Source organism: Aulostomus chinensis, chromosome 23 (genome assembly GCF_037954235.1).
Source record: "Aulostomus chinensis isolate RoL2024-O1b breed Wild chromosome 23, RoL_Achi_v1.0, whole genome shotgun sequence".
Taxonomy (NCBI): Eukaryota; Metazoa; Chordata; class Actinopteri; order Syngnathiformes; family Aulostomidae; genus Aulostomus; species Aulostomus chinensis.
In genome coordinates, this window is record NC_141342.1 from 21,982,146 (window position 1) to 22,009,090 (window position 26,945).

At 46.0% G+C, this 26,945-nt stretch overlaps 3 protein-coding genes across 5 annotated transcripts; all 3 read left to right on the forward strand.

Annotated features, from left to right (window-relative positions):
- Nucleotides 1-527: 527 nt before the first annotated feature.
- ttll6 (tubulin tyrosine ligase-like family, member 6) lies at nucleotides 528-15,249 on the forward strand. 2 transcript variants are annotated; one of them, XM_086194521.1, is made up of 17 exons: nucleotides 528-694; nucleotides 1,847-1,988; nucleotides 7,004-7,146; nucleotides 7,328-7,366; nucleotides 8,539-8,657; nucleotides 8,881-9,011; nucleotides 9,086-9,242; nucleotides 9,318-9,461; nucleotides 9,898-9,983; nucleotides 10,065-10,290; nucleotides 10,533-10,711; nucleotides 10,790-10,978; nucleotides 11,137-11,293; nucleotides 11,608-12,024; nucleotides 12,095-12,151; nucleotides 13,592-13,742; nucleotides 14,622-15,249. In XM_086194521.1, exons 3-17 carry the CDS (start codon nucleotides 7,005-7,007, stop codon nucleotides 14,900-14,902), a joined length of 2,475 nt encoding a protein of 824 aa, XP_086050647.1. In that variant the 5' UTR covers nucleotides 528-694; nucleotides 1,847-1,988; nucleotide 7,004; the 3' UTR covers nucleotides 14,903-15,249. The 2 variants fall into 2 exon arrangements, with proteins under 2 accessions (XP_086050647.1, XP_086050648.1); XM_086194522.1 differs by lacking the exons at nucleotides 528-694; nucleotides 1,847-1,988 and having other exon boundaries at nucleotides 7,009-7,147; nucleotides 7,326-7,366.
- A 1,943-nt stretch (nucleotides 15,250-17,192) lies between these two features.
- On the forward strand, nucleotides 17,193-20,429 carry hoxb6b (homeobox B6b). Its single transcript, XM_086195032.1, has 2 exons — nucleotides 17,193-18,946; nucleotides 19,806-20,429. The coding sequence occupies exons 1-2, from the start codon at nucleotides 18,487-18,489 to the stop codon at nucleotides 20,066-20,068; spliced, it is 723 nt and encodes a 240-aa protein (XP_086051158.1). The 5' UTR covers nucleotides 17,193-18,486; the 3' UTR covers nucleotides 20,069-20,429.
- A 629-nt stretch (nucleotides 20,430-21,058) lies between these two features.
- hoxb5b (homeobox B5b) lies at nucleotides 21,059-22,542 on the forward strand. Of its 2 annotated transcripts, XM_086195031.1 has the most exons (3): nucleotides 21,059-21,535; nucleotides 21,575-21,689; nucleotides 21,859-22,542. In XM_086195031.1, exons 1-3 carry the CDS (start codon nucleotides 21,059-21,061, stop codon nucleotides 22,104-22,106), a joined length of 840 nt encoding a protein of 279 aa, XP_086051157.1. In that variant the 3' UTR covers nucleotides 22,107-22,542. The 2 variants fall into 2 exon arrangements, with proteins under 2 accessions (XP_086051157.1, XP_086051155.1); XM_086195029.1 differs by having other exon boundaries at nucleotides 21,059-21,689.
- Nucleotides 22,543-26,945: the final 4,403 nt, after the last annotated feature.

Sequence of the window (26,945 nt, forward strand, 5' to 3'; positions counted from 1 at the left end):
GGTTCGGAACACAACGTCTTTTATTATTTGCTTTGCAGTGGGATGGAATTGTATTTTTGAATATTTTTATTTTTGAATTGGAGCGAAATGTGATATATATGTATATGTATGTATATGTGTATATTTATTATGTATGTATGTATGTATATATGTATGTATGTATATATGCACACATATATATGTGTATATATGTATATATACATATAAATAGAGTGTAATCTGAATATATATTTCATGTGTGTATGCGTATATAAAATGGGTGTATATACATATATACACCCATTTTATATATACACATATGTATATATGTATGCGTATGTATATACAGTATGTTTGTGTGTGTGTGTGTGTGTGTGTCTGTGTGTGCGCGCGCGCGCGCGTGTTCATCGCTCAAGGGGATCACATGTAAAAACATTTATCTCCGTCGTTGTACCAACAGCCAATCGGAGACGAGAGCTCTCAGGTCCTTGGCTTGTGATTGGCTGAGAGCGGAACCGTTTGTAACTGGAGTTCAACTCTGTTTGCAGTTCACGAGCCGAGAGCCTGAACACCGCAGACACCGCTGCCAACTCCCCGGGAGGTTGGCTCGTAGTTCCTGCTCACCGGAAACAAGAGGAGGCTTCTCTGTCACGGCAAGGTGACGTTCGTGACCGTAGAGGCCGTTAAAAAAGTTGCTACCGTCCCCGCCAACGGGGTAAGATATGGGTATCACCGGGGCGAAGTTAGCGTTTCGTTACCATAGCAACGGCACACTCCCGCTGTAAGAGTCCAGGGTTGCTAAATGCTCGGGAAGACGAGCGGCTCAAACTTACAGAGGTGTAACGATCAATACAACTAACTTGCGGTGACATATAAGGATCTCAAGAGCTTGTTAAGTAACGTTGGTTTACATGACTGCGAAATATTTGTCAATTTGTCTTCAAATTTGTGGCATTTTACCTAAGAATGACTCTGGGTTTCTCGTTAGTAATTGAAGATTTATGGTCAAGCCTGTCAGTTTTCGAGAGACACACTTATTAACAATTACACTTTTTGTCTTTTAATTAGTTAAATTCTTTTGTCTTTCAAAACAAGGAATATGGAAATTTCCCTAAGCACAGGTTTTTCTAATGCTGTCTGGCAGTTTTACATATTTAATACACACTGCAGTAAAAAGTGCTGAAAGAAGCGCAGCAACTTAAAGGGAAAGTCTCTTATTGTCCATCGTCCTCAGAGACAGACGAGAATATAGAGCCCCTCGTCCAGGGAGCAGAGACCTGCTAGTTAGCTTAGCACAATGAATGGTAGTGGGTGAAATTACAAGGTGGCATGTCTGTGTAGGTTCTCATTCATCCAGGTCATCGTAGATCGAAGCGAAGTAAAATCTGGTCAACTGGACGTAAGTTTATCTTGAAGACGTTTCACCTCTCATCCGAGAGGCTTCTTCAGTTCTAGTGAAGAGTGTGGAAACTCCAGCTTATAAACGTGTAACGTCTTCAAGATAAACTTACGTCCAGTTGACCAGATTTTACTTCGCTTCGATCTACAAGGTGGCATGTTCCTTTAAGTTGCATAAAATTCTTTATTTCAATAGTTATTAACAGCCTGTTCACTTCCACCATGGCAATTTTCAGGACACATTTAAGTTAACTGGAGGTGCTGAACATCAGTTCTCCTGTTTCAGTGGACAAATATCCAGGATTATCCGCCTCCTCTCACTCCTGCTGAGCTCTCCCCCTCTTTTTCTCTCCGGCCTGTCAAAAGGGATCAGGTGGTTGTAACAGTTTCTAACAGGTCATCAGATCCGCCGCCAGGGCTGCTGTAAGTCAATCTGATGGGATGATACATCTGTACTGGTGGTTTACAGACTCCAGAGGCAGACCAGGTTGACATGTGGCTGCTGAGGAGTCTGACAGCGTCTGAAAAGGCTCCAGACACAAAGATTTCTGTGGCAGAGAGGATCCTCGTCCAATGTCTGAGTCCTCGCTAATGGCGGATTAACGCTGCAGGTGAGTGACAGCCACTTCCATTGTGACTTTTACCTTTTATTTCTTTTTCAAACAAGTTTTTTTTAGCATCAGGGAACAGGAAGATAAAACATCAGTGCATTTGATTCTCTTCACCATCCCAACATGTCACATCCAGGTGACGGGGAAGAAGAAATACATTTTTATCCCTTATGCAGAGTGTAGCAGGAGAAAAAAATCTGATTCCTGAGTCATTTGATTCATATCGTGTATGTATTGTACTGTGAAACGATTGGTATAGTACATGTATTGTACTGTGAAACGATTGGTATAGTACATGTATTGTACTGTGAAACGATTGGTATAGTACATGTATTGTACTGTGAAACGATTGGTATAGTACATGTATTGTACTGTGAAACGATTGGTATAGTACATGTATTGTACTGTGAAACGATTGGTATAGTACATGTATTGTACTGTGAAACGATTGGTATAGTACATGTATTGTACTGTGAAATGATTGCTATAGTACATGTATTGTACTATGAAACGATTGGTATAGTACATGTATTGTACTGTGAAACGATTGGTATAGTACATGTATTGTACTGTGAAACGATTGGTATAGTACATGTATTGTACTGTGAAACGATTGGTATAGTACATGTATTGTACTATGAAACGATTGGTATAGTACATGTATTGTACTGTGAAACGATTGGTATAGTACATGTATTGTACTGTGAAACGATTGGTATAGTACATGTATTGTACTGTGAAACGATTGGTATAGTACATGTATTGTACTGTGAAACGATTGGTATAGTACATGTATTGTACTGTGAAACGATTGGTATAGTACATGTATTGTACTGTGAAACGATTGGTATAGTACATGTGTTGTACTGTGAAACGATTGGTATAGTACATGTATTGTACTGTGAAACGATTGGTATAGTACATGTATTGTACTGTGAAACGATTGGTATAGTACATGTATTGTACTGTGAAACGATTGGTATAGTACATGTATTGTACTGTGAAACGATTGGTATAGTACATGTATTGTACTGTGAAACGATTGGTATAGTGCATGTATTGTACTGTGAAACGATTGGTATAGTACATGTATTGTACTGTGAAACGATTGGTATAGTACATGTATTGTACTGTGAAACGATTGCTATAGTACATGTATTGTACTGTGAAACGATTGCTATAGTACATGTATTGTACTGTGAAACGATTGGTATAGTACATGTATTGTACTGTGAAACGATTGCTATAGTACATGTATTGTACTGTGAAACGATTGCTATAGTACATGTATTGTACTGTGAAACGATTGCTATAGTACATGTATTGTACTGTGAAACGATTGCTATAGTACATGTATTGTACTGTGAAACGATTGCTATAGTACATGTATTGTACTGTGAAACGATTGCTATAGTACATGTATTGTACTGTGAAACGATTGCTATAGTACATGTATTGTACTGTGAAACGATTGGTATAGTACATGTATTGTACTGTGAAACGATTGGTATAGTACATGTATTGTACTGTGAAACGATTGGTATAGTACATGTATTGTACTGTGAAACGATTGGTATAGTACATGTATTGTACTGTGAAACGATTGGTATAGTACATGTATTGTACTGTGAAACGATTGGTATAGTACATGTATTGTACTGTGAAACGATTGGTATAGTACATGTATTGTACTGTGAAACGATTGGTATAGTACATGTATTGTACTGTGAAACGATTGGTATAGTACATGTATTGTACTGTTAAACGATTGGTATAGTACATGTATTGTACTGTGAAACGATTGGTATAGTACATGTATTGTACTGTGAAACGATTGGTATAGTACATGTATTGTACTGTGAAACGATTGCTATAGTACATGTATTGTACTGTGAAACGATTGGTATAGTACATGTATTGTACTGTGAAACGATTGCTATAGTACATGTATTGTACTGTGAAACGATTGCTATAGTACATGTATTGTACTGTGAAACGATTGCTATAGTACATGTATTGTACTGTGAAATGATTGGTATAGTACATGTATTGTACTGTGAAATGATTGGTATAGTACATGTATTGTACTGTGAAACGATTGGTATAGTACATGTATTGTACTGTGAAACGATTGGTATAGTACATGTATTGTACTGTGAAACGATTGGTATAGTACATGTATTGTACTGTGAAACGATTGGTATAGTACATGTATTGTACTGTGAAACGATTGGTATAGTACATGTATTGTACTGTGAAACGATTGGTATAGTACATGTATTGTACTGTGAAACGATTGGTATAGTACATGTATTGTACTGTGAAACGATTGGTATAGTACATGTATTGTACTGTGAAACGATTGGTATAGTACATGTATTGTACTGTGAAACGATTGGTATAGTACATGTATTGTACTGTGAAACGATTGGTATAGTACATGTATTGTACTGTGAAACGATTGGTATAGTACATGTATTGTACTGTGAAACGATTGGTATAGTACATGTATTGTACTGTGAAACGATTGGTATAGTACATGTATTGTACTGTGAAACGATTGGTATAGTACATGTATTGTACTGTGAAACGATTGGTATAGTACATGTATTGTACTGTGAAACGATTGGTATAGTACATGTATTGTACTGTGAAACGATTGGTATAGTACATGTATTGTACTGTGAAACGATTGGTATAGTACATGTATTGTACTGTGAAACGATTGGTATAGTACATGTATTGTACTGTGAAACGATTGGTATAGTACATGTATTGTACTGTGAAACGATTGGTATAGTACATGTATTGTACTGTGAAACGATTGGTATAGTACATGTATTGTACTGTGAAACGATTGCTATAGTACATGTATTGTACTGTGAAACGATTGGTATAGTACATGTATTGTACTGTGAAACGATTGCTATAGTACATGTATTGTACTGTGAAACGATTGCTATAGTACATGTATTGTACTGTGAAACGATTGCTATAGTACATGTATTGTACTGTGAAATGATTGGTATAGTACATGTATTGTACTGTGAAATGATTGGTATAGTACATGTATTGTACTGTGAAACGATTGGTATAGTACATGTATTGTACTGTGAAACGATTGGTATAGTACATGTATTGTACTGTGAAACGATTGGTATAGTACATGTATTGTACTGTGAAACGATTGGTATAGTACATGTATTGTACTGTGAAACGATTGGTATAGTACATGTATTGTACTGTGAAACGATTGGTATAGTACATGTATTGTACTGTGAAATGATTGGTATAGTACATGTATTGTACTGTGAAATGATTGGTATAGTACATGTATTGTACTGTGAAACGATTGGTATAGTACATGTATTGTACATTTATGAAAATATTATTAAAAACCCTTCAAGTGTTGTTCAAAAGAAGAAAATATTGAAGACAGAACGTTTGACTCTTTAACAATGCCTTCATTTTATTGTCTGAAATTCATCATCGGGGCAGCACGAGAGCATCGCGTGCCCTACTGGACAAAGGATGCAAGGACATCAAGTCTGATGGAAACCAAGTCACTTTTCTCACCCCAAAAAATGTTTGCAGGGTTATGCAAAAACTACCTGGTTGAAATTGACTGAACGTGGTGATCAAGTGTAGCAGGGGCCGAGGACGAACTTGAGCTGCGCTGCCTTGGTGCAGTTGGTCACTGTTGTTGTTGTGCACTGAGAACCTTGAGGAGCCTGGTGTAACTGTATCCTGGTTGAGGTCAGCTTGGCGTCTCACCACAGTGTAAAGCTCCCAGTTGAGGGTCAGGATTATCCAGATCACTGGAACAGAATACCGTTACCTAGCACCGCAACCACCAACAGTGCACCTGGGATGCCCCCCCAACCCACCGACATCCTACAGGACAGCACAGATGACACGGGTCCATGGTGACGCTGAAGGTCAGACATGCGAGAGGAAGTCTGGAGTCTGTAACAGCGTAACAGATGATGAAAACTTGGATCCATGAAAGTGACTTTTCCTGAGGCTGGAGGACCCACAGAGAGACAAAAGGTGTCCGGAAGTCCCGCCTCTCAAGTCTGATTTTCAGTGAATGTGAAAACAGTTTTGGAGTGTCAGACTCTTCCATCACTCCAGCTGATAAAGCGCAACGATTGGAGTACGGGAACAAGATGAGAGGTGCCTGAGGGGGCTTGACCGTAGAATTGAATAGTTTCATGTAAAAATACAGGAAATATTTTCATTCACATTAACATTGATTCATGTCACACAGTCAGTCACAACCAATGCAGGAATCAGCTGCAGTCTGATGTAAATCATTACACAACCCAGAGTATCAACACCAAAGAAAGAGAAGAAGATAATGTACTCTCAGTTTTATTCCATGTCACATTTTATTCATTTTACACTGTAATCCGTAATAATTTTATATTTCAAAGTGTTTTCTTCAGTTTGACCCCCAAAATTGAAACGTCTGTATTTTCCACGAGTTTTAATTTTACAAGTTAAATTTAACAAATTTTAGATACAAATAAAAAGCCCCATTCCCAATGTTTTAAAAATGTAGAAGTTCCAGAAATATGACAGCGCAGAATAAATAATTATGCGTAAACTGCAACTGGATTGGTGGGCGGAGGGATACAACCGTGAGGTGGCAATTCTAGTTATTTAACATGAAGAGTAATTTCAGTTTTGAGTGTTTTTATATTTTGTTTGAGTCATCAAATATGTTTTATTACGAATAAGTGGAGGTTGTAATGGTCAATGTCATCGCTGTCCGTGTGCGTCTGTGCCGCCTCGCTGAGTCTTGAGTGTGTGACGGTGTGTTGACAGCCAGAACGCTCAGCTGATGAGAGGGAGGAAACACGATTCCTCTCGCACTCACAGCTCCGTCTTTGTTCAGTTTGATTCAGTTTCTCTGCCCATGAAAATGAGCGTCATCAGTGTGTTTCTCCTCCATGATCTCATGAGCTGTTGGTCCTTGTCAACTGAGCATGTTTGTGTTCGCTCACATGCAGGATGGGTTTACTGGTGGAGAGTCCCGACAGACAAGGTGAAGCACATAAACATGAGCATCAGGGCGAAGGAGAGGAGAGCAAGAGTCAGGCTGCAGCCTGCACCCCCCCTGTCGTCACCAAGAAGAGGAGGAAAATCAAGAGGAGGTATTTAGCCGCTGGAGCTGCTCCAGCTCTGCTTTATGTCCAGGCTCAGGACTGTTTCTGCTCAGCACCACAACATTTGGAACTGGTCCTGGAGGCTCTGAAGCTTCTCCCTCGTCCTCTTCATCTGAGGGTTATTAGCAGCAGACATCTGTCCGTCTCTCTCTTTCTTGTCTTCCAGATGATTGTGGATCAACCTCCTCAGCTGCAAATACGAAAGTGGTACGTCTCCGTCATTAATGTCTGTTATTACACCATGGTTATATTCTGCAGCCGTATATTGAACACAGATGAATGATAAAATAACGCCTGGTGTTGTGTTTCTTATTTCATCAGATTTATTTTGTCATAAATCAAAGCTGTTGTTCACCTTTCATGTCTGTCTGTCTGATTTACCTGTTAAAAGTCTGAACAAGAATTCCCATCCTGAAATATTTGGTGAGCTCTGGTGGCTGAGCTTCCCCCACCAAATCTAAACTCTTTCAAACTTGAGGCAAGGTGTTCCTGAGAACGGGATGAACGTTGTCACCTGCTTGAAGCAAAGTAATAAAATGAATATGTCACTTATTTCAAAGGTGCTCAGGAGGATATTTAGAACAAAAATCAAGAAGGATCCTGGGGTTTTCCTCCTAGGTCTTCCCTCTAGAGACTTGCATCTCACCGCATGACCATATAAGCTTTTGGAAAAACTCCTAGCTGCCTGTAAGTGCATGTTACAACCCTGGATCAAAACTCTTCCACCTTGTGTCACCCTTTGGTGCAGGGAGGTCTTAATATGCTCCCTCATGAAAGATTACAAGCTGTTGTTGAGGGTAAGGATGAATTCTCCTTAAGAGTTTGGACACCCTTCTAAGATTTCATACATGACAAAAATGTACTGCTGATGGGCAGACAGTTTTCTGACTGGAGGAAGGCTTCACCTTTCAGCCCTTAAATTGTCAGACACCGAGTTTAACAGGATGCTGAGGACTGGTGGGGTTTTTTTGTTTTGTTTTTTTCGTTGGTCTATATAAATCTGTAGCTCTGGTTTGTGCTGTCTGTCGGTCAGGGTGGGGGGTTTGCTTCTGTTTATTGTTTGTTGTGTATCTAAAAATAATGAAATGTGTTTTAAAAAAGGAATATGTCAAACAACAGAGAGAGGATAAAAACTGCAATAAAAAAAGTACAAGATGTGTTAAAGTAAGTATAGTTGAAAATAAGGAGTAGTTTAAAATGAACAATGGAGTTGATGAAATGTGAAAAGACAGGAGATGAATTATAGTGAATTAGACCTGAAATTGAAGATACGAAAAGGAAAATAATCCAGAGGGAAAAAATAAAATGTAACTGTGAAAACACTATAAATATATGAACACTCACGGTAACGTCAGTAAAAAAATCAATGTTTGTGTCAGTGCGGCGAGCTGCTCGTCGGTTTGGCCTCAGAGAGGTGACGGAGGGTGAAGACTGGACGCTGCTGTGGACCGATTGCAGCGTGTCTCTGGACCGAGTGAAGGACATGAAACCGTACCAGGTATCACGCCAACCACCAATCAACCAATCACAGTCCAAACTGAAGCTGAACAGAAATGATGGAAGCAGACGCAACGTCACTGGGCCTTGTTACTGCAGGAGATTATGACTGAATTTTCAGTCTTGGGTGAACTGTCCCTTTAATGTCCTCAATGAGGGTTGATGATTAAACCTCACATGTTCACAAAATCCCTCACAATTGTGTGTTTTTCCTGTCATTGCAGAAGATCAACCATTTCCCTGGGATGATCGAGATCTGCCGCAAAGATTTACTGGCTAGAAACATGAACCGAATGCGCAAGCTCTTCCCTAAAGACTACAACATTTTCCCCCAAACGTGGTGCCTTCCTGCCGAGTTGGTATCTCCTCGACTTCAACCTTCAGTGAGTTTTTCCTGAACATTCTAACCTGTGTGATTGTGTTTTGCAGTTACAGTGACTTCCAAACGTTCACAAGAGCTAAAAAATACAAGACGTACATCTGTAAGCCAGACACGGGCAGCCAGGGCAAAGGCATCTTCATCACCAAGTCAAGCCGAAACATTCAGTCAGGAGAACACATGATCTGTCAGGTTTACATCTCCAGGGTGAGGGATCAACACACGGCATCGACACCACACACACTTGGGCGGATGTTTAACATGCTCATCTTGCCTCCTCAGCCTCTCATCATCGACGGGTACAAGTTTGACTTACGTATCTACGTGCTGGTGACATCATGTGACCCGTTCAGCATATTCATGTTCAAGGAGGGACTGGCTCGCTTCTGCACGACCAAGTACACTGAGCCCAAGAACACCAACGTGGTGAGACACCAGTCTTACTGTCTACGACTGTCCTTCTGAGCTTCACTGTCCATTGGACACGTTCCTTCATCTCTGTCCACACTGACCCTCCATCAACAGCAGCGCTTCTCAGAAACGGTCAGCTCACCACCCCCAAATAAAGGTGCCAGAGACTCACGGCCCCCACCCTCCCTGGATGTGGAGGACATGTACAAACCAGGGCTGCAAATAATCATCGATTAATCTGCTGAATAGTTTGGTTGAGGTGATTAAGAGGTTAGATTAGATCTGTGGACTTGATGAGACGGATGATTTGGGATAAAATCTCAGATCACTGCTAAGTGGTCAAGTTTCAGTTTATATCCACATCTGACCAGAGTCTGAAGTCATCGAACAGCACACTTCTAATGACCCTCAATGTTTTCTTGCGCTTGACGACGCTCTTCTCAAACACCAGGAGGACGTCTGCATGCATCTCACCAACTACTCCATCAACAAACACAGTGAGAATTTTGTGCGTGACGATGACACCGGCAGTAAACGGTACGTTGCTATGGGTGATGCACGCTGTCATTCTGTCCTCTGAGTGTTTACGACACATGAATCGTCTCTTGTGACGTGCAGGAAACTGTCCACACTCACCAAGCACCTGGAGTCCAACTGTTGGAACATGGAGAAGATGTGGAGTGACATCGAGGATATGATCATCAAGACTCTGATCTCCGCTAATTCCATCCTCAAACACAACTACCACACCTGCTTCCCCAACCACACCGCCAGCAGCGCCTGCTTTGAGATCCTGGGCTTTGACGTGCTGCTGGATCACCGACTCCGCCCCTGGCTGCTGGAGGTGACATGCCACAACGACACTGTTGATCGTCCATGTCAGGTTCACAATGTAGCAAATAAGGACAGAGCAGGAGGTCGTATTCATACAGCTTTGCTGAGACACAAGCAGGGAAAGTGCATACCTGGCAACAGGAAATGAAGAGGGTGTACATCCCTCTGATGGTCAACAGTGGTACTACACATCACTGAGCTTCCCTCAGTGAAATTCTGCCTTGACTGGTTAGTATTCATTGCTGTTTTCAGGTCAATCAATCCCCCAGTTTTACCACAGACTCGCCACTGGACCGTGAGGTGAAAGATGCGTTGCTCTATGACACTCTGGTTCTCATCAACTTGAGCACCTGCAACCGACGTAAGATCACCAAGGAGGAACGACGGCGGGTGAATGAGCGGCTGCAGCAGAACCTGTCCCGACAGGCCAGGTACCGTCTGGTCGTTGACCACTAACGCTGCATCCATGTCTGTATGAAGATGACATCACTGTGTCGTAACAACACCAGGTCGGAAGAGCTACGCCAGTCCCAGGTGACCTTGCTGGAGCAGATGGAGAGGTATGAGGCCAAACACCTGGGAGGCTTCAAGAAGATCTTTCCTCGAGAGGGAGCGGAGAAGTACGACAAGTACTTCCAGCACAGCATCTCGCTCTTCCAGGAGACGGCAGCGTCCAAGGCCCGCGAGGAGTGTGCCAGGTACATCTCCTTGTTAGGGGAGCCACTGGTTTGGGGTTGGGGTGGATGCACAACTGAACATTTAAAAAGAACAAAAGAAAATTTTCTCAGCAGTGATTTTAAATTTACTAAGATAAATGAAATACTCAATTGTCTTCATTGTATTTGTGTGTGTGGAGGCAACAACTGCAGGAGCTGCGTCTCAAGCAGGAGAAGAGGGAGCGAGCTCAGAGAGGCAGCCGGCGGGCTGACTTCCAGGGGGAGACGGCAGGTGAGACAGTTAACCCCAACAGAGCAGCGAAACCCCCCGCCACGTCCCCCACTGAGCTGGAGCCGGTGAGTCTCAGCGACGCAGTAACCACCTTATGCCACAAGATGGCGTCGAAGCTTTTGTCCTCTGATGGATTGTTCATATTCTCATTGACCTCTTGAAGTAAATGTACTCGATTGAAACAATAATCTTCCTGCAGACGATTTTTATTGGATGTCTCTCATTTCAAATTCAAATAAGTTTTATTGTCCTGATAGGAGGAGCAAACTGTGTTATGGACATTACTCACTGGCAGTAATTGCTAATATATCGCAAATTCATACACATGCAATAAAGCCATAAAAACAAATCTAACATCCCGCTGTATCTCCTCACCCAGCCATCGCCACCGTCAACTACGCTGCCAGGTCCTGCTGCTGCTGCCGCTTATGTCCAGGAGGAAGAGCAGGAGCAGAGGGAGGAAGAAGAGGAGCAAAGGGAGGAAGTGGAGAAACATGTCAAGGCAAAGGAGTCGGAAGAAAAGGAGCAGCAAAGGGAGGAACAGCGAGGTGAGGAAAACAAGGAGGAGCAGCCAAGGGAGGAAGAGGAAGGGGAGCAGAGGCTGATGGAGGAGGACAAGGAGGAGCAGGAGCGCGTCACGGCTCTGCTCCACAGGAAGAGAATGCTGCAAGAGATGGGGGTGGTGCAGCAGATCAGCCAGCTGCTGCAGAGCCACTCAGAGGAGGTCCAGCAGGCGACCAGTGACACTGTCCCTCACGGGCGGAGTCAACAGCCACATCAAAGACAGCAGACAAAGGTTCGTCCTCCCATCACAGGTTGTCGAAAACTGAACGATTAAATAATAACTTTGTTCTATTCACCTGCAGCCACTTTTGTTTGAGTTGGACCGAACAACCAAGGCCTACACTCACACCTCACGGCAGGTACGAATACATTTGTATTTGAAGGAATAATGCCTTTATTCTCCATTGTCCCCAGAACCAAACCATAAGATAGGGACCCTCTTCTATGGCGCTGACACCCAGGCTAGTTAGCTTAGCACAGTGAATGGTAGTGGCTGGGAAGTGTTAGCGTAGCTCGGTCTATGCCTGCATTAATATCAGGAGGGTTGTGTGTAGCCTTGGTGATGAATACCAGCTTAACATGAGGAGACGTTGTAGTGGTAGAATCAGACACGTAGCCGGAACTACTTTCCTGACTGGGTGCAGTGATTTGACGCAGCGCCGCCAAAGCTCCACTGGAACTTGGGTCAACAGAACCAAACGTTTGTTGAGGACTAGAGGAGCGACTGCTGCTACTGATGATGAGGAGGAGGATTCCTGCTGGACACCAGCATCCTGGACCTGAGCTAGCTGATGCTAACACTTCCACCCACAACCAGCCATTGTGCTAAGCTAACTAGCTTGGACCTGAGCTAGCTGATGCTAACACTTCCACCCACTACCAGCCATTGTGCTAAGCTAACTAGCTTGGACCTGAGCTAGCTAATACTAATAATTCCCACCCACTACCAGCCATTGTGCGAAGCTAACTAGCCTGGACCTGAGCCAGCTGATGCTAACCCTTCCCACCCAATACCAGCCATTGTGCTAAGCTAACTAGCCTGGACCTGAGCTAGCTGATGCTAACCCTTCCCACCCACTACCAGCCATTGTGCTAAGCTAACTAGCCTGGACCTGAGCTAGCTGATGCTAACCCTTCCCACCCAATACCAGCCATTGTGCTAAGCTAACTAGCCTGGACCTGAGCTAGCTGATGCTAACCCTTCCCACCCAATACCAGCCATTGTGCTAAGCTAACTAGCCTGGACCTGAGCTAGCTGATGCTAACCCTTCCCACCCACTACCAGCCATTGTGCTAAGCTAACTAGCCTGGACCTGAGCTAGCTGATGCTAACCCTTCCCACCCAATACCAGCCATTGTGCCAAGCTAACTAGCCTGGACCTGAGCTAGCTGATGCTAACCCTTCCCACCCACTACCAGCCATTGTGCTAACCCTGTGAAGTGTTCTTTTATGTTTCACCTGTTTCTGTTTAAACAAAAAACTACTCAAAATTACAGTTGACAAATTTACTCAAAGAAAACCCAGAGAAAAAGCAACCCCTGCCCGACACAAGCCGTCACATTATTTTGCAGGTCCAGAGGTCAAGCAGCTCCTGACCTCTGAGTATGGAACCAGTTTTAATCCATTTCTTGGCAGCCAAACACCAAAGATAACTGTCAGTCACTAATTAAATCAGATATTATCTTTATTAGTGCCATAACAGACGGTCACACGCAGCCATAGATGATCATCAGTCAAAGTCCGGGATGGGACGTTCTGAACTGTAATTAACAGACAAAACACTGTGTGTGTAACGCAGCTCATCCACCCCCCCATGACTCAGCAGCGCCTGCTGAGACCCTCCATAGCCCACACGACCCTGAATGCCTCGGCCTGCCCTCAGTCCACGCCACAGAGACACCACAGAGACGGCCCAAAGACCATCAGCGCCCAGCGGATCCAATGGCCAGGTGAGCACAAACCATAACACGGTGTTAGCTAAAAGAAAAAAAACACACAACAAATACAGCAGATAAAGAATGAATATATAAATACAGAAGAAGCTTAAAACCCAACAGGCCTGAAGGCTGAGGGCTGTTAGTTTCTGATTATTTACATTTTTCAGGTGGAAACGTGGAGCAATGGAGCGACTTGTTCGGCCCCCCACCACACACACAATAAAAATCAGATTTTTATTAAATGAAGAGAAAAGTCAGATTTGCTGTAAAAATGCTCAGATAGTGATTTATTGAACAATGAACCAGGCAGCATGGAGGTCGCCCTTCATGGGACCTTTCAGGGTTCGGCTTCCTAGTGATTATTTAATTCGTTTGATTAACAAATGCAGATTTTTAAGTTTTTTGTTTTTCAACAGTTCCTCCTCATCTTTGTTAGCGTGAACCTGAGGAGCTGAAACCAACCCACTGATGTAACCCATTCTGATCAAACAGCTGAGGAGCGTCTCTGGTAATCAGGAGCTTTTCTGCTGGTCAAACCACTGCTTCGTCTATTTGTGGGAGGCCAGACACCAAATGAACAAGCATGCAAAGTATTTTTGCTTCTGCATTTAAAAACTCCGCTCATCACAATCATGGTCTGACAGATTTAAAGGCTGGCTCCAGTTCCGACTGAGGTGCTGCAGCTCCACACGTCTGTGCTGTGGCACACGCGTCGCTTCACATGAGCGCAATCACACGCAGCAAACATGGTCTGAAGAAAAAAACCCTTGTTTCGTTTTGATTTGTGGTGAAAATCCCTCGATGCTCAGCAGACTGTGGTGATTAAAAACAACAGGAAACACGATTCCATTCCACAGGCTGCTGGGTTTTATTTCCTGTTTCTCCCGTCAGTGTCTCTGGCTGCTCGTCATGGCAGCAGCTCCTGCGCCGCCGCCCGTCCCCGTCTCAACATCCACGCCATAAACCAAGACCCGACAGGCGGCCTGCGCTTCTCCCACGACCCCTCCACCCTGCAAGGCCTGTTTGTTACCTCCACTCGACCCCCCCTGCTCAGGAGGCCTGGTTCCCTTCACCGCGTCCGTCCACAACTCCTCCCTCAGAGCCCCCCAGCGTGGCGAGGGGCGGCAAGGGGCACGACGACGGAGCACGGACGCCTCCTGGAACCCTCGTAGCAGCCGGCGAGCTGCGGATAGCAGCCAGACACAGCTGGAGGTGGAGGGACCCTGGAGTGAGCTGAAACGATGGAATATGTGAACACCTGCAGCCACATTCCAGCTCGTCACCGCCATGACATCATCAGGTAACATCTGAGGAGCCACACAAACATCCAGTGTGCCAAATACAACAAAAAGAACCAGAACCACCGGCGGTCCAACTTAATCACAATCAGCTCCCAGTTCTCTGACTCATGAAGGCAAATAAAATTAGAACGCAGTCGAAATGTCAGGGACTTTTAACATGAAATGTGTTCTCATCAGTTGCACTGGTTTCTAAATAAAACACATTTTTCTACCTTTCACCTTCAGGAAGGATTTTCTAAATCAAGGAAAGATACATTTTGAATGAGATTTCATTTTATCATTTATTTAGTTTTACAGTTGAATGAAAAACTCCATTAATCCCAGTATGAAGACATCCAATATAAGCCAACAAATTAATGTGTACTTTTACAAGAACAAACACATTCAGAATTCAAATCTGAAAAAACAAAACAAAAAAACGCTTTAAAATAAGTCACGGGTGAGAGCAGATGATGTCATTCGTTTTTAAATACGCACAAAATTATGGTTAAGCAAATTCATGTTTTAAATCTATTTTTTTCATTTTTATGCAATTAATTTTTACTGCAAAATAATGTTCGATTTATTTAATCTGGTCTTAATTTTGATCTGTTTTTACTTTTACGGTCAGGAGGCCGGAAAGTTTCCTGGCGTCCGGATTCTTTAGTTTCAGAGAGGAAGAATCCGCTGTTGATCCCCGGCAGAATTTAAACCCCTCAGAAATAATGAGTGGGCCTGATTATTAAAAGGAAATTCTAAAAGTTTAATTTGGAAACGTTATTATTATTAAACATCATTCAGTCAAAACTGTCGTTTAAATAGCGACGGAGATTAAAACGTCGTCAGGACGCTTCGGTCTTGAGCGGCTCGATTTTTATTTCGTGTTAATTTTATTTTAATTTTTGTTTTCTTGGTTTGGAGGAAACGAAGCTGACAGTTTGCGTCTCTGAGGCCAAAAGGCAAACAGAAGCGGAACGCGGAGGATTTTCTCTCAGGAATTTATGGTTTTATTGCGTCTGTAAATGTCGGAAATCGTCTTTTTAATGGCGGGACGCGACTGGAAAAACCATCCAGACCAGACCAGGCCAGACCAGGACCGAGAACCGAGGAGGAGTAGGAGGAGAAACCCGTTTGTTCGTGGGAGGGAGTTTTCTGACCTTAGAATCTCCTGGAAGATAAAACTGACTGATCCCGGATCAGCGCTGAGACCCAGACCAGAACATTTGACTAGCAAACCCTGAAGGCTCTGATCAGGTTTTCACGGTGGATCCATCACACGGGATCAAGATCAATCAAATCGGCAAATATCTGATCATCGACGCTCCTGAGACACGCGGATGTTCCTGATCACTACCGATCAGCACCGAACCCCCCCGGCCTGCTGCGCGGGGCAAAGATGGCGATGCTGTAAAAGCACAAACCGGCTGCTTTTTATGAGAATTTACAACTTCTCTCTGGAAGTTTACGACTCCCGCGGCTCCCTGATTGGTCGCCGGCGGTCACGTGGACAGCAGAAACGGCAACTTCTTCCCCTCGAGCTGCTGGAGCCGCCGTTGTCGAGTCGCTGGTAACGTTTTCCTGGCTCTTTCTCCGGTACCGGAGTGTTGCGGTGAAAAAGGTGCGTCACCCCCCCCCCCAAAAAAACCCATATATATATATGTATATATATGTATATGTATATATATATATATATATACATATATATACATATATATACGTGGGGCGATGGAGCGCGCGTTGGCCGCTCACCTTTCCTTCTTACGTGTGCGCCGTCGTCACGCGCCTGTGCGGGTTTGAATGCGGGATCAGCGCACGGGTGAAGGTGGATTACTGTCAACACTGGACCAGCCGGGAGGAGGAGGAGGAGGGAGGCCAGCAGCTTCCCCGGCGCCGGTGATGGAGGTCAGCAAAGGTAAGAGCACCGTGTGCGAGCCCGCAGCCCGCCGAGGCTCGGCTCTCCCTGCAGGCCCTGCCAGCACCAGAACTCAGGTCAGGTGGTGGCACACAGACCGGAACCGCACCGGGAGGCTCAGAGGTTCGAACCTCTGAGGTTCGAACCTCTGAGCCTGCAACCAGGTGGTTTCAGTACCAGTCACTGTCCTCCGCTCCAGCAGGAGATGTGTGTGTGTGTGTGTGTGTGTGTGGGGGGGGGGGGGGGTCTGAGGGGCCTGTCACTTCTGTGCTTGTTACGTCCGTGTTGCTGCGGGAGCTCGTGCTGGTTCTGGATCCATGCTGCTCCTCCTTGTTGCTCCTGACGTGGTGCCGCTGCTGCGGTTCGTTTCTGTGTCCTTTTATTGTGACTTTGGCTGTGACGTGAAATCAGCTGATTCTTGTTGTCTGAGCAGGTTTGGGCTCGCGAGCGGCGCCATCATGGCTGCGGCCTGTCTGACGCCATCAGGTCGTCCGGGACCTGGTCCCGGCGGTCCCGGTTGTACAGCAGCAACATGAAGGCCCTGAAATAAGAAATAAAAAATAAAATAAAAAAATTAGTCTCAAATTTTGAAAAATCGAAACTTAATTTTTGCAGAAGCTGAAACCCTGCAGCGGCAGAAACGCAGCCGCTTTTATCCGCTCGAAACTAAAAAAAAAAATTCTTGAGTTCTGATTTCCGCCTCCGGCGCTGCGGTCGTTAAAAAAACAACAACCAAATATTCGAAAACAGTTTGAAGAATCTTTTAAGTCGATTTATCAAATTTCAGCCTTCAGATCCTGGCGGTTTGGTGCTGTTGATTATTGCCACCGATTAAAAATCGATAAGTGATCAAATAAATAGACAATTATTGATGAATAATTAACAATAATACACGGATTGTTTTGTGGGGGGTTGGTGTTGGCTCGGTGTAGAGGAGGAGGTGTGTGTGTGTGTGTGTGTTCGTGTTGGATTGTTTTTGTTGATGGACGCGCGTGGATTTCATCTGAAGGCTTTGGAGGAGTGAAATAATAACTATCGATCTGATTATTGGTGAGGAAACGTCATCGATCTTTGTGTTTGCGTGTTGCGCTGTAAGGAGTTGAGCTCCGTGGCGCTCGAAGGTGATGCGCGACAGTCATTTGTGCGCAACACAGGATTATTGCCCAGCGTGTTTTGCACGGTATTGTGCGAGTCACACACACACACACACACACACACACACATCTATTTATATCATTTTAATCATCATCATCATCATCATCACACGTGCGTTCGCGAGCATCTGTGTGCGTAAAGACTTCACGCCGGTTCACCGGGGACTCGTGCGCGCAACAAGAGCCCCCCACGGGTGCAGTAGTGCACGCGCAGACGCTGGTGATTGGCCAGAGGTTGATCAGATGGTGCCGCTTCCCCTCTGTAGTCAGCGGCACCTCACGCCCCCCCTCCCCGCCCCCCCTCTCAGCAAAAACCAAATCTCGGATAAAGTAATGGCAAAAGCAGTTGGACTATAAAAGACAACAAATCATATTCCTCCGGAGTGCTCGCGCGCCCCGCCGTCCGCCCAATGAGTTCCTATTTCGTTAATTCAACTTTCCCGGTGTCTCTGCCGGGGGGCCAGGACTCTCTCCTGGGTCAGATCCCTTTATACTCCTCGGGATACACCGATCCGTTAAGGCACTACTCCGGCGCGGCCCCGTATGGAGCCGCCAGCGTGCAGGAGAAGGTTTACCCGCCGTCCTACTACCAGCAGACCGGCGCGGCGGCGGCGGCGGCGGCGGCGGCCATCTACGGGCGGGCGGGCGGCGCGGCGCCCTGCGACTACAACCCGGTCGGGACCTTCTACAAGGACGCGGAGGGCTCGTGCGCCTTCTCCAGCCGCGACGAGCAGCAGCTGTTCGTGTCCCAGGAGCACCAGCAGCGCAAGGCAGAGTGTCCGGAGCAGAGCGGCGGCGGCGGCGGCGCGGAGGACAAGTCGTCGACGCTGATCTACCCGTGGATGCAGAGGATGAACGCCTGCTCGGCCGGTGAGTCCCGGTGCCGCCAGCTGAGCCTCCGCAGCTCATCACACAAGTTTACAGGTTCTGATCGTCGCGCACGGATCGCCTCGGGGCTGCTACACCGTCACAGCAGCACACGCACGCACATGCGCGCGCGCGCGCGCACACCAGTCCAGACTGGGCCTGCAGCAGCCGAACTTCACGTCACATGGCTTCTTTTCTTTTTTCAGATTAACGCGTTCAGTTTCGATTGGAACGGGGTTTTTTGGAGGGGGGGCACAAAAATCTCTCTTTATTTATTTATTTATTTTAAAGTTTAGAACCTCGGGAGGGTGAGGACGGAGCCTGGCGACGCTCCCCTCCAGCAGAGAGCCCGGACTCTGACGCGGTTCACCAATGGCAGGAAACTTCAGGACCGTCAAGAATTAAAACGTGAATGTGAGAAAACAGGCGGCGTTTTGGAGTTGCAGCGGTCAGCGGCGGGACGCCCCTCACCCGGAGGACCCACGCCGACGGTCGGCGATCTCCCTGCCGGTTTTTATTCAAGTTTCGTACTCGGACGCGTTGAACGCGCGGTGATGCCGGGTCTCACCGCTCAGGTGTGTGACTTTAAACCGTGAGAGGAAAAACACACTTTTGACACGCTCTGCTGTTAATGACGTCATTACAGCGATTTTTAACTGGCAGGGGTGTCAAAGGTCACCGTGAGGTATTAAAATAATCGACGAGGAGTCGTCTTCCTATAAGATGTTGACGGTCATCACGTGTGTCGTCGTTGTCTCGGGCCTGCTGGTCTTTGAACTCGTGACGTTTTCCAGCTTTTATCAGTGAATTCCTCGAATTCGAGCGAAGCTTTGAATAATTCAGGGATGAAATTTGCTTCCAGGTCCCTTCGGCAGCAGCGGGCGCAGGGGCCGGCAGACCTACACCCGCTACCAGACCCTGGAGCTGGAGAAGGAGTTCCACTTCAACCGCTACCTGACGCGCAGGCGCCGGATAGAGATCTCCCACGCGCTGTGTCTGACTGAGAGGCAGATCAAGATCTGGTTCCAGAACCGCAGGATGAAGTGGAAGAAGGAGAACAAACTCCTGAATCCGTCCAAGACGCCGGAGGAGGAGGAGGAGGAGGCGGCGGAGAAGAAGAGCTAAGAGTGGAGGAGGACACTGGAGGGAGGAGAAGCTCGGATCCAACCTGTACCATGTCTCTGTAGATAGGCTCGCGGCTCTGCACGCTGGTGACGTCCTTCCCTGTGCTCGTGTCTTTATTTTGGCGACTATTCAGAAGAAGAAGAAGAAGAAAATCTGACAAAGTGTAAATAACTGCAACTGTGTAGGTCCCGCCGCTGTGTTACGTCATCATGTGCTGAGTTAGGTCACTGTCCCTCGCGGTGTTTGTAGTAGACTTGTTGTTGACAGCGTCCACTGTTTGTACAGATTATTATTATTATGATTATTATTTATTGTTCACGTGTTTCCATGCACATCTGAATTTTGTGTGCGATATTTTTGTTTAGGAAATTGTAAATAAAAATAAAAGCTTTTTGATGTATATAAAGACATCTTGTGGCGTCATTCATGCTCTGGAAATAGAAAACATTTTAGAATATTATTATTCATTTATTTTATTTTATTATATTTCTCCAATAATATTATAAATATTGTCTGGCCTCAGGATGGGATCAGACCGGATCGATCATCTCCCGGGTGGAAGTGCCAACATCCGTCTCTCTCGCGTGCTACCGGAGCCTTCCGTGGCCTACATTCGCCGCGTGTTACGTAAATGATGGATGAGGCCCGCGCGGCGCTTCCGGCGCCGTCCGGAAGATGGCGCTATCTGCCCGCGCGCGCGGCTCCCGGGACGCGGCGGGGAGGCACCATTGACTGGAGCCTAACGACCATTATTTCGTCATCATTTGTAACCATGGAGCATGAATTACCTCTCCAAGTCATCAGAGAGGATTTACGACTGGTCAACAAAGGCACGTGACGCGCGAGCGCTCGCCCATATTTGGCCGCATACCTGGCGAAGTACAGTAGCGCTTCATTGCTTATAATTCATGATTGCGTCCATAAATCCTGCGAGCGCGCCGGATTATAGCGACAAAGATCTACAAATCGAGGCTTTAAAAATCCACGCAAATGAGCTCGTACTTCGTGAACTCGTTCTCAGGGCGCTACCCGAGCGGCTCCGACTACCAGCTGCTGAATTATGGGACTAACGGCACCGTGAGCGGCTCCTTCAGAGACCCCGGCACCATGCACTCCGGCTCCTTCGGCTACAACTACAATGGCATGGACCTGACCGTCAACCGAGCCGGCACCGGCGCCCACTTCGGGGCCGTGCGCGAGGATGCCCGCGGCTTCGGGCCGGACGCCCGGTACCGACAGACGCCCAACTGCTCGCTCTCCTCCCCGGAGCCGGTGCCGCCGTCCTGCGCCACCGTCAACCGGGAGCCCCTGGAACTAAAAAGCCCCTCACCCCCGTCCGACCGGAGCACGACCTCCACGGGCAACAGTCAGAGCGGCAGCGCTCACTTCACGGAGATCGAGGACGCCACCGGGGCCTCTGAGAGCGAGGAGGGCGCACGCGGCACAGGCGGCGGCGGCACCGGCGCGGCACCGCGGGCGCAGCAGCAGCAGCAGCAGCAGCAGCAGCAGCAGCAGCAGCAGCAGCAGCAGCAGCAGGACGCCACCTCGTCCGCTCCCGCAGCCACCGACTGCCAGACGCCGCAGATCTTCCCCTGGATGCGGAAGCTGCACATAAGCCACGGTACTGCCGCACAAGCCGCATGTTTGGTTGCGCCGGCGCCATAAATCTGTCAGAGTTGCATGAGCGCGCGGGTCATGCAGGGGGGGCGGGGGTGTTTGTGTGGTTTGGGGTCCAGGTGAAGTCTGTTAATGTTGGCTGCTAATTGTTTGGCCTTTCTGTGAAATTGTAGATATGACTGGACCTGACGGCAAACGGGCCCGAACCGCGTACACCCGGTACCAGACGCTAGAGCTGGAGAAAGAGTTTCACTTCAATAGGTACCTGACCCGCCGGCGGCGGATAGAGATAGCCCACGCGCTGTGTCTTTCCGAGAGACAGATCAAAATCTGGTTTCAGAACCGCAGGATGAAGTGGAAGAAGGACAATAAGCTGAAGAGCATGAGCCTGGTGGGGGGGGGCAGCGCCTTCCACAACTGAGCCCCGCGCGAGGCGCAGCACCTCCCAGCATGCCGGTGTGGTAGAAGCAGCAGAAGAAGAAGGAGGAGGAGGAGAAGGAGAAGTCATGTGTGGTCTTGAAATATGCCATTTTTAGTTCTTGTACTCTGGTAGCTTAGGTGTCCTCTCCGGAGAAAGATGTAAATATTCAGTGTCTCATTGACGGTGTTTCGCCTCGAGCTCTTCGCCGGGACTCGCGGCGGAACCGGAGTGACCCGGTGCCGACCATGCTGCTCTTCTCTGAATGTACCTCGGGCCCGTGACAAGCGCTTCAGTGTTCCTTGTAGCTGTCTAGGAGGATTTTGTGCATCTTAATTATTATGATTATGATTATTATTAATTATTATTATTAATTATTATTATTAATTATTATTATTGTTGAATTATGAGCAATGCAAATGTGCCCGACCTGTCAATGTGACCCGTCTCTAGTGCAAAGGTTCTTCTGTGGATTCAGGCCGTGATGTGAGCCCTCTTTTCTCTCGCCGATAAGCTCTTTGTATTTGTACGTGAACGCCTCATAGCGCTTGAAATAAAGCTTCTCTCCATCGCCTGCTTTGCGTTGTGTTTGATTGAGAAAAGATCCCGGTGAGTCCCCGGTGGAGCCCGGGGGCCGCCGGGAGCTCCGGGGCCGCGTCTTACCTGCCGTGACCTCAGCGGCGCCGTCAGGTCCCAGCCGGCTGAAGTTGGTCAAAAAAATCCGCCGTAGCAAAGATGGTAAAGACCTTTATTACTTACGGACTGTGGAAAGTCACGTGAGGTCCATAAAGTTGGGTTTTATGGTTTTGGGGAGTCGACGATGTTGATATAAGTCACCGGGCTGAATGGGAGTGACGGCCGCTGCCCCGCCAATGTAGCCTGTTGTTTCAGCGATCTCACGTTAAAATGGCGGCGCCTCGCTGCACGTCAGTTATTATTATTATTACTATATTTAAATATAGTATACATATATATGTATACTATATTTAAATATAGTATACATATATGTATATATATATATATACATATATGTATATACATATACATATATATACATATATATATATGTGTATATATATATATATACATATATGTATATACATATACATATATATACATATATATATGTGTATATATATATATATACATATATGTATATACATATACATATATATACATATATATATGTGTATGTATATATATACAAATTATTGCTTAGTATTTTGGCAACCTGTTTTGTCACTAATGTTAATTGTAAATTCTGGCATTGCACACACAAAAAAACACACACACACACACACACACACACACACACACACACACACACACACACACACACACATATATGTAGAATGTGGGGGTGTTCGTTTGGAACCAAACAGAAGTCTGAAACTTGAGGAGCTCCTCGTGATTTACTCCGAGCTGCGCGCGAGCGTGACCGGTTCTTCCAGAGAAGTTTGGTCTCAGCCGAGGCCTCGGCGGCAGAGCCAGAAACTGCTGGTCCCAGAACTCCTGGTCCCAGAACTCCTGGTCCCAGAACTCCTGGTCCCAGGTGAAGGTGGAGGCAGCGCGGCTCTCCGGCCCAGGCCTCCTCTTCCCCCCCCCCCCTCCCCTCCTCCCCCCTCCTCCTCCTCCGTGACGATTAAGTGGCAGTTTTGCCCGCGTAATGACGAGAGCATATTGATGGCGCTAATCTGCTGCCGGGGCTCGTGCATTATTCATGGCGGCGGGATCATCGGAGGGTCAGGAGACGCGTCAGGAGGCGGCCAGACTTTGCACCGTCACTGAAGCTGCTCCGAGTACCACAAAGTTTTACCCTTTAACTTTTTTGATTAATGTGGCAAAACTGATCAAATAAATACAAATATGAGCTTTGTTAACGGCGGCGTCCGTGGGGGAGCTTCAGCTTCAGCTTCAGCTTCAGCTTCAGCCGCTCTGTACCTCCGAGGGTTTCAGTCTCCGGAGGAGCTCGTGTTCCGGTGCTGCTCAGCGGTTCCGGTTCTTCTGGTTCCGCTGGAGGCCTCTGCTTCTCTCTCACCTGCTCCACCTCCGCCTGGCAGTCAAGTTGTTGGGTTCATGCGACCAGAAGGTTTTGTTTACACCCTAAAACTTGTATTATTCTTCATGGAAACACAAATATTGTGTTTTTTTTATGTTTGTTATTTTTTCAGTTTCATATTTGTGTTTACAACAAGAATAATAAAAGTTTATAAGTGTTGGAGAAAAAGTGACCTCTGCCCACCGCGCAGCAGGAGTCCAAGACCGGAGCCGGACCTGCTGGGATCCGGTTTTTGTCTTTGGCTCGCGCGCCTTCACCAACTTTCCTGATAGTTGTTTTATTATTATTATTATTATTATTATTATTATTATTATTATTATTATTATTATTATTATTGTTATTGTTATTATTATTACTATTATTATTATTACTGCTACTACTATTATTATTATTGTTATTATTATTATTACTATTATTATTATTATTACTGCTACTGCTATTATTATTATTATTATTATTATTATTATTATTGTTGTTATTATTATTACTACTATTATTATTATTATTACTGCTACTACTACTACTACTACTATTATTATTATTATTACTATGATTATTATTATTGTTGTTGTTGCTATTATTTAGATCTGATGATAAATGATCAATAAAACCAGCCTGTCAATCAGATCGGTGCTCGCCGTAGACTCGCGCTCTTCTCCTCGTTCCAAAGAAATTTATTTATTTGAAAAAAACACCCATACTCAACAAATGCGTGTGTTTGCGGGTGCTGCAGCTTCCCTGCGTGAGGCTGAGCGGGTGCGGTGCCCCGCAGCGCCCGGCAGAGGGCGCCTCAGACCCACCGGCGGGTGATGGATGGCGTTCCCGCTTCATCGCCGTCATCATCCTCATGTGGGTCGAACCAGTTTGTTCTGTTTTGTTTGTTGGCACGAATCAACTGGTATGAGGGTCAGGGACCAGCAGGTCAGAGCCTCCAGGTTCAGGTTTATTTTTTTATTTCTCTATTCTTTTACAAGAAAAACGACTTTCTAACCTCCGGTCTAAAGGTCAGCGTCCCGTCACACCGCAGAATGAAGACAAGCTCGCGGTCATGAGGTGACTCCGGAGGTGACGTGACGTCAGCATCAGACCAAACTCAGCCCGGAATAAAATAAAACTGAAGAGTTGCTCTGCGGTTCCGGTCCGAGACGAAGTTCCAGTTTGATGTGAAGAAGCGTGGACGTGGAGCATCTGAGAGGGGCTGCACCCGGAAGCTCCCGGCCAAATGTCGACTTTAACACTTAAATCTGCCAGGAAAGAAGAGAGAAATGAAAGTGATTCGACGTCTGAGGTCTGACGAGCCTGAGGCTGGGCTGTGCAGGCCACAGCAGGGCGAGGAGGGGGCGCTGCTTGCCTGCAGGTTTGGAATAAAACGTTGACCTCTCATCACAAAAAGGCTCTGAACTTTTGTTTCAAACTTTTGCTCAACAAAATCACGACGATGCCTCTGTGATGACGTCATTCTGTCAGACCTGACTTCTCTTGTTCAGGACTCCGCCTCCTCACCTCTGACAGTCTGAGTCTCAGCCCCCCAGGGTTTTACTGTATTTTTCTGGACTGAACGCCAGACAGCGGAAGGTTGCTGACACTGATGACGTCACGGTGCTTCTGGAGCAGGGACCCTTCAGGGGGTTGGTGAGGCCCATCAGGCTATGTTTGCACATAAAGTCTGAACCTGAACTGCAGGGGTCCAAGAACGGTTCCCTGGGGTTCCCCGTGTGTTCCCATGTGTTCCCTTCAACCAGGGGGTTCATGTCAGAAATGTCAGACAACCAGACGCAAAGTGACGCAGCAAAACACGCTGTTTTCTTTTTTATGTTCTCCCCACCGCCGCTCATCATCTCTTTTTAGGAATCAGCTCTGACGTAGACGGGCTTCAAGTCACGTGACTCACCAGCTGCTTCTTTCTTCAAGGATATTCCCAACATGGCTGACACAACTGGTATGGAACAACTAGTACTACTAGTCCAAGTGACCTCCATCCAGTTTCACTGGTAGACCACCAGGACCTCCTCCTCCTCCTCCTTCTTCTTCTTCTTCTTCTTCTTCTTCTGCTTCTTCTTCTTCTTCTGCTTCTTCTTCTTCTTCTGCTTCTTCTTCTTCTTCTGCTTCTTCTTCTTCTGCTTCTTCTTCTGCTTCTTCTTCTTCTTCTTCTTCTGCTTCTTCTTCTGCTTCTTCTTCTTCTTCTTCTTCTTCTTCTGCTTCTTCTTCTTCTGCTTCTTCTTCTTCTTCTGCTTCTTCTTCTTCTGCTTCTTCTTCTGCTTCTTCTTCTTCTTCTTCTTCTTCTTCTTCTGCTTCTTCTTCTTCTTCTTCTTCTTCTTCTTCTTCTGCTTCTTCTTCTTCTTCTTCTTCTTCTTCTCTGGTTGTTGAAGCCCGCACCACCATCTTCTAACATAAATGCACATGATACACTTTTTAATTTGGGGTGCACTTCACCACCACCTGGGTATTAATTTTCTCCAACAGCGAGAGTCCTGGCCCCCTGGTGGATTCTGACGTCACAGCACGTCGACCGTGAGAGGTCAGTTACAATCAAGTTACAAAAGTTCTGCAAAATGTTCAAATTAAGTTTGAGATCACCTTGAACTCTCTGTCACGATCCTGTTTGACGTTGCTGGCTGCTCCGTGTCAGCCTGGGATTCTTCAGATTTGAGGGTTATTTTGATATTTTCAAGTTGTTTCTGTGAAGCCGAGGGTCGCAGCTCGGCCTGCTGGCGCTGGAGGCGGGGCTGAGCCGCAGGGGCTCATAACCTGCATGCATAATGAACAACACGTGCACGGGCGTG